Source organism: Pseudoliparis swirei, chromosome 9, assembly GCF_029220125.1.
Source record: "Pseudoliparis swirei isolate HS2019 ecotype Mariana Trench chromosome 9, NWPU_hadal_v1, whole genome shotgun sequence".
In the NCBI taxonomy this organism is placed as follows: domain Eukaryota; kingdom Metazoa; phylum Chordata; class Actinopteri; order Perciformes; family Liparidae; genus Pseudoliparis; species Pseudoliparis swirei.
This window is the reverse complement of record NC_079396.1, coordinates 23,925,900-23,933,476: the sequence shown is the minus strand read 5'-3', so window position 1 is coordinate 23,933,476 and position 7,577 is coordinate 23,925,900. Positions and strand designations below refer to the sequence as shown.

General features: G+C 46.6%; 1 protein-coding gene across 1 annotated transcript; it reads right to left on the bottom strand.

Moving 5' to 3' along the window:
- On the bottom strand, positions 1-7,328 carry slc6a1a (solute carrier family 6 member 1a). Its single transcript, XM_056422225.1, has 14 exons — positions 7,004-7,328; positions 6,584-6,715; positions 6,281-6,381; positions 6,028-6,137; positions 5,713-5,845; positions 4,903-5,037; positions 4,678-4,781; positions 4,000-4,124; positions 3,725-3,837; positions 3,238-3,369; positions 2,967-3,069; positions 2,494-2,594; positions 2,197-2,364; positions 1-2,034 (listed from the first exon to the last, which is right to left on the bottom strand). Exons 1-14 carry the CDS (start codon positions 7,263-7,265, stop codon positions 1,591-1,593), a joined length of 2,163 nt encoding a protein of 720 aa, XP_056278200.1. The 5' UTR covers positions 7,266-7,328; the 3' UTR covers positions 1-1,590.
- Positions 7,329-7,577: the final 249 nt, after the last annotated feature.

The following is a 7,577-nucleotide window of genomic DNA, read 5'->3' as shown; positions in this document are numbered from 1 at the left end:
TCCATTTTTTCAACATTTAGACAATAACTTCCAAAGTATTACGGACATTCACAGTTTACATGTTTCACACGGTACAGTTTTACAACAAAGTTCCAGAGAAAACTGCGGCAGAGTAACTTTATACAAAAATGTTGTCACAGGACATGAACTGTAGCCATTCTTCACATTTTTACACTGGGTTGTTTTGCTTTTTCGGGAGTAAACATTGTGTCGCGTCAGATGCCTTTTTTAATTCTTTTTTTCCCACAGGAGCTGCCGTAGACGCAAACTAGCGTCGTCCTAAAAAGTGGCAAAGTTCCGCGGGGCGAAATAACGTAAAGCTTTGTGCTTTTCACGAAAGTAAAGCAAAAGACGACGCAAACAAAAAATAAAAACGTACACGTCTACATATGTATTGCTCAATACATATTGATCCAACGATATAATTGATCGTCACACGTTTAAAAAAAACGAAAAAAGGTACGGATAACGACGTAAACGCAGAGTTTGGTCCAGGTTTTATTGGTGCTCGCGTACAAAGTGGTGTTTTGTACCCGTGGCCAGTCATGTAAACAGACTATGGCTGAGCTGGAATGGGTTGTAATTGGCTTAAGGCCGTCTCTGTTCCTCTTCTTTTTATTTTTTTTTGTCAGGAGACATTTCGGAAATCTTTTCCTGAGGAAAGCATGCAAGAACGTAAACAGGATTGACTGTCGGCATTATGGGATAGTCGATGTTTGTAAGCCACCTTCCTAACCCTGTGCTTTCTTCTTCTTCTTCTTTTATTTTTTTAAACTCTTCTAGTACGTCTTTTGTACCCTGTGCTTTTTGCCAACCTTTAAACACTAAACGGCGTAGTTTTTGCTTTTGTCTGCCTATTGATTTTGGTCCTCCGTCACAACACGTATAGTATAAAACATCCTAAAAATTATTCTAAAAATGTTTGTTTTTTTATCGATCACATAAAAGTTTGTTTCCCTTTTTTTTACTGAAAAAAAAGGGAAGGAAAAATAACAGTCTCTCTCACACACACAACATATTTTTGCACCAGAGCTCCTAAACATGAAGTTGTTATTGGCGTTGTGCTCGCGGCCGGTAGTTTACCTCCCAGAGTGCAACGTTTTGGAAAAGAGACAAACTGTGTGAGGTTTAGTAAACATCCACAATAAAAATCGACGCCGTCCCTCGCGCTCTTGAAACAACGTCAATTTCGCTCACTACTTCATCTACTATATTCACGCGGTATTTACTTGATCCATGAAGATATTCAACACATCTCTAACCTATATCTCTATGTATTTTTTCTTCTTTTCTCACAGTATTACACAGTATGTTTAAACTTTTTTTCTTTTTTCTCTCTTCTCAATTCAGATTTACGCTTGTATTCGTGAACGCTAACAGTCTTTGATATTGTTTTCGGAACGCAAACCAACGATAAGACATCGTTGGCTCGTTTTTTTTTTTTACAAATGCAGAAAAATTACACGTGGTTCGAAAATCTGTTTTTTTTGACATGTTGCCCCTGGAGGTAGGTGAATCAATTAAAATCGTGGAAGTCCTTTTTGTAATGTTCTCTTTTGTCGACATGCTCCACGAGGGTTTTTTTGATATCTACACGTTGGCCTCGGCGTTGGTCAGGTTAGAGGTCGGGCTGGTTGGGTTCGCGGGCGCCGCTGGGCTCGCCGGGTTGGGCGGCGGGCCGGTCGGGCTAACAGTTGTCGTGGCGGGGTTCGCCGGACTCGCCGTGGTGGCGGTGCTGCTGCTGGTGGTGGTGATGGTGATGTTGGGGGCGGGACTAGTAGCCTGGGTCACTGGGCTAACGGCGCTAGCTGCGGCGGCGACTGGATTAGCTGGCGCAGGAGCCGGGTTAGCGGGGTTTACGGGGCTGGCGGCGGCGGCGGCGATGACCGGAGCCGGGCCGGCGGGGCTGGCGGCGGGGCTGGCGGGGTCCGCGGGGCTGGATAGCTTCGCCGCGTCGGTCTCCGCCTGCTGCTCGGGTACGTTCTCCACAGCTCGCCTGACGACCGCAGGAGGCCTGAGCATGATCTGAAGACGCTGGGAGAGAAACACAACATATTAATCACACGAGAGAAAGAAGAGACGCGCAACATATTCATTATAGAAGAGAGAAAAAGTTTTTTTGGGGCTCAGAATAGCTTCAAGTTAGCAACGCAATCTAGCGACAACAAACCCGACAGACGACTGCGTTGTATTTACCTCTTTGTACGTGCCCTTGAGGCCCAGATACATGTAGATCATGTATCCCGGTATGAGAACCATGGAGGACAGCGCCATGAGCCAGCCCACTCCCTGACCCCAGCCCGGGAACACATAGTCTCCCATTTTCAGAGGAACCATTTGAATGGCGCTGAACAGGAACACGCCCTGCGGGAGACACGGGACGCGTTATGCATCCGGACACCGACGGGGCAGCGTCGGGTAATATTGACTTTTATTTATTGTTTCTCGTTCGTCACGTCGTGACTTTAGATGTACGGTCGCGTTAATACTCACGCCGACGATGAGCGGGGTGAACACCACCCAGCACATCTTCCACCAGATGCAGGGCCTGTAGCCAATCATCTCCTGGATGTTGTCGTAGAACTTGTCCACACCTGCGAGACACAAATTAATCTACGGGTCAAAAATATTCACATCCGATTCATTTCAATTTGACGGCGGGTCTGCCGCGTCCTCTAATCTCTGCCTTTACCTCACCACTTTTTCCACATATGCGATACTTCGCTGACGTCATTTGTTAAATTGTGAAGAATTTTGTAAAAATCCCTTTTTTTTGCAGGATTTTCTGTTTTTACAATTTTGTAAAAAACACTTTTTTTTGCAGGATTTTCAGTTTTTGCAATTTTGTAAAAAACACTTTTTTTGGGCAGGATTTTCAGTTTTTACAATTTGGTAAAAATCACTTTTTTGCCGGATTTTCTGTTTTTACAATTTTTAAATCTTTTGCAATATTTGATGAGACACACCGTAGAACCAGGATATGGAGATGCATTCAAAGAAGACCAAGAACAGCAGACACATCCCACTGGCAGAGTAGTAGTCGAACAGCTTGAACACGTAGATTCCGCCCTGGTTGCGGAATAGAAATGTTGTTTTTACAGTACGTCATAAACATGCATTTGTATATCTCCGATGTCATTAACGGAACGCGAGTCCATATTTGTGGACGCGTTAATTTCACTTCTATCTTTTAATCGCATCTTTTTTTTCCGAACCCCCATTTTCGGGGCGCCGTACCTGCGTGATGTTTGAAAGTCCGATCACATACGACACCAGACAGACGACCGCGATGAAGATCTCTCGTCGGCCCCTGAGAACTTTGGGGAACTCGTCCATCAGGGCGGTGATGAAGCCTTCCACGGTGCAGAACTGAAAGAGACACGCGGGAGTCGTGATGTGTGTGTGTGTGTGTGTGTAACACTCGTACGCTTTAAAAAGAAATCCAGTAAATATTTACAGTTCTGTGATTTCTCGCACGCTTTTTAAAAATATCCAGTAAATATTTAAAGGTCTGATTTATATATTTTGCAAAATGTCTTTTTTTTTTACGCTAGAAGTTTGACTGACTGATGATGACAACTGGCCAAAGGCCCCCGGGGACAGAACCACTAATGTTATCCACTGAATGCTTTATCACGCAGAGAGCGAAAAAAGGTGATTTGCACCTGTGCATTTAAACATTTAGGTCAGCCCCGTGAGCAGAGCATCTCCGAGCCCCCCTTACCTGGCTGTCTATCCCCAGCATGAGCAGCATGGAGAAGAACAGAATGGCCCAGAGAGGAGACACGGGCAACTGGGCGACGGCCTCCGGGTAGGCCAGGAAAGCTAAGCCGGGACCTGGAGAAAAAAAAAAAAATCATATTGCATCAGGGTTATCGTCACGCAACGCTGCTGTTGTGACTGCAAACGCAACACACGTTCACACACAAGCGACGGCGGAGCGTTTGGCGGTCGCTATCGATGACGGTGCACTTTTCTGTACGTTCGTATTTATTTTACCCGAAGCCGCGACGTCGGCGATGGGTCTCTTCGTCACGTGCGACATGAAGCCGATGATGGAGAAGATCACGAAGCCGGCGAACATGCTGGTGCACGAGTTGATGCAGCACACGATGATGGAGTCTCTGGGGGAGAGGAAATATAAAAAAACAGGCCTGTTGTCAAAGATTTAAGGAGAGAGAGAGAGAGAGAGACAGAGAGAGAGAGAGAGAGAGAGAGATGCATCGATGCTATTAACTTCTTTTCATCATAAAGATGTTTGGCAAAAACGATATAATATCCGATCTCTTTGAAAAACTTGTGTCGGATAATGAAATGCATCGTTCATAAATAAACACGTACATTTGAAACCCGCGCAGAGAAACGACGCAACTGTTTTTCTACTTCATGAAACTGATTGTTTTCGTGCTGGAGGAAAACACTCGGGCTTCGCAATCACAGTCGTCGTTTTCCTTCCCGTAGCACGCACACACACACCGACGTCTCCTCGGGTTCTTGTTATACGTTACGCCGGCGGCTCGCATTAAATAAGGCCATTTATTTAATAGAGGTGGATGAAACAGAGGAAGAAAACACATTGCGCTTTAATTTGCCGCCATCACAAGCCCCTCTGGTACATTAATAAACACGGCAGCGTTCTCCATCTCGTCTCTAATTGTGAATCACCGCCGGTCTTACTTGTACACGTTGTTGTTGAACGGGTTATAGCTGCCCAGAGCTATAAGTGACCCCAATCCCAATCCGTAGGAAAAAAAGATCTGGGTAGCTGCATCCAGCCATACCTGACAAAGGAACACAAGCATTTTATTTTTTTTAGCTGCATGATGCCCGACCCCAACCCCCCCTGCTCCCCCAGGCATGCAGAGCACAGATAGGAATCACATGGTCACATGATGTCATTACCTCCGATTCTTTGAGTTTTTGGAAGTTGGGGGTGATGTAGAACAGGATTCCGTCCACCGCTCCGGGGAGAGTCACGCCGCGGATGAAGAGAATAAACAGCATGAAGTAGGGGTACGTGGCCGAGAAGTAGACGACCTGCGGGGACGCCATTGAATCGTGAGTATGTTTACGATGCGTGCAGAATTTGGAATTCACCCACTATTCATAAGGTTTTTTTTCTTCTTTTTTTATTTTTAGATACATTTTCTCGGGCCTCACACACACACACACACACACACACACACACACGACAGATAAGAGACCACATATTCAGCAAAAGCATCTTCACAGTGAATGGCTGTGTGCATTTGTGCCACTGTGCGAGCCAGTGTGTGCAGTGTGGGGGGTGGAGGAGGGGTTTGTGACCAAAGCAAATTCTATTTGCCACGGTCACGTGACGAGCTCGGTTTTTATTATGATTATTTTTTTAACGAAAATCTGGCACCACGAGGGAGTAGGAGCAAACCGGATTGCGGGCCGCGTGGCGCGCGTCGCTCCTCCTATCTCGACTCCACACTCGGCTCGTACAGACGCCGCGTCGGGAGAATTGGAATTAGAGGAGCCGCCGCCACGAGGCGCGAGGAGGATTAGTGAGCGTTTGATGTCTCTTCTCTCACATTCAAAGGAATCTGGACAATGCTGACTGCGGTTTAAAAGATTGATGAGGTCGTGTAAGATTTAATATTGCATACTGCCGGTCATTTTGGAAGCCAGGGTATAGCACGAGAGGTCTTGAGATACCCAGGAATCTGGCGGAAAAAACTGTCTTACCTTCCCTGTCCAGCCAACCCCTTTCCAGATGCAGAAGTACACCAGGACCCAGGCGACGGCCAGCGTTATCGCCAGCGGCAGTCGAATCGTGCCTGGTTTTTCCAGGCCGTCGGTCATTTCGTGCATGTTGCGCCTATAAAGTGAGAGCGAGCGACAGTGAGACGGGGGAAGCGGGGGCATGCGGCGGAGGAGAGGAGCTTTTCATGTATCTCGGGGTATGTGTGCATGCGGGGGGTGGGGGGGGGGGGTACTTAAAAAAAGAAAAGAAGCTCTGCTGTGGTGAAAGCCGGTGAAAGCAGTCAATATATATCTTACTCCCAAAACTCCACCACCGAACTGGTGAGGTTGGTGGTGTCGAGAATGGAGTGGTTGGTGTAACATTTCTCTGTGTTCCACACGTTGTTACATGAGCTCCATGGAAGTTCCTGGAAAACAACAAAAAATGACAGTTTTGTTGTTGTTTTTTCTTCCCATTCTCAATAAATACAAGTATCACAGGCCGGAGTTCCTCATGAGATGATATAAGAAACCGTCCCCCTATACGCTGGTGTTGTGACGTGGTACTTACAGTGGTGAAGGAGTTGTACAGGTAGTAAATGGCCCAAGAGATGATGACAATGTAGTAAATGTTAAGCCAGAAGGACAGGACGGCTGCTGCCATGCCCACACCTGTATCACGGAAACATTTATTAGGATCGTGTAGTCATAAAAATCATTGGAAATGTGTGTTATGTGGCCTTCATGAATCCTACATATCATTTCTACAAAAGCACCATGAATAATATATATATTTATTTATTACCTTTTTGTTTTTGGTCAGGCCTTTTTTGGACACAGTTGCCTATAAATGTTCAGTTTAAGTGAAGTATACCTTTAAACATTGGAGCCAGTTTCCACACACCGAGCCCTCCAATGGAGGTGTATTGACCCAGGGAGGTCTCCAGGAGGAACAAGGGCATCCCAGCAAATATGAGAGTCAAAAAATAGGGAATCAAGAAGGCTCCTGGGTGGACACAAGTATAAATCAAGTTATTGCATTGGAAAAAAACAACAACAATAAAAGAAACTAGTTATTGTGATTATTTAATCAGGCTTGTAATATGCGATATTCATCCTCTGCATGTAATCGACATGCACGGTCCATTAGGTTATAGCGCGACTCTCTGTGTGTGTGTGTGTGTGTGTGTGTGTGTGTGTGTGTGTGTGTGTGCACCGTGGACCTGAACGGTGCCGCGCGCATGTTTTTTTTTTTCCCTCTCTCCATAAATTAGCATGTGAAAATCATGTTTACCTCCACCGTTCTTTCCACAGAGATAGGGGAACCTCCACACGTTGCCCAGTCCAATTGCGTAACCCACACACGACAGGAGGAAGTCAAATCTCCCTCCCCACGTTTCTCTCTCGGGTAACGCCGGCGGCTGCTGCTGCTGCTGCGTGACGGCGGCGGCGGCGGCGCCGCGCACCTCCAGTGACTCGGGCCGCTCGTTGTTGGTGGCCACGTCGTTCAGCTCTGTGACCTGTCCGCCCTCCGTCTTGGTGCCGTTCGTCGCCATGTCTCTGGCTTTGGCACAGGTCCTGGCAGTGGAGTGGGAGGCTTCGGCACCGGTCCACGTAGACAGAAGCTCTGCGTGTTTTTGTTGTTATTGTTGTTTTTAAAAACACCTAGAACCTTTTGGACCAAATGTCTGGAGATGGAGCCTGCGGACGGTCGCCGTTAACCTGGAATCGCGAAGAGAGCATTTGGTCGGTCTCTCTCTCTCTCTCTCTCTCTCTCTCTCTCTCTCGCTCCCTATCTCTCTCAGCAGGCGCTGAATATGGGGTTACTTGAAATGCAAACACATTTGCCACTAATGCATTTTACTCGG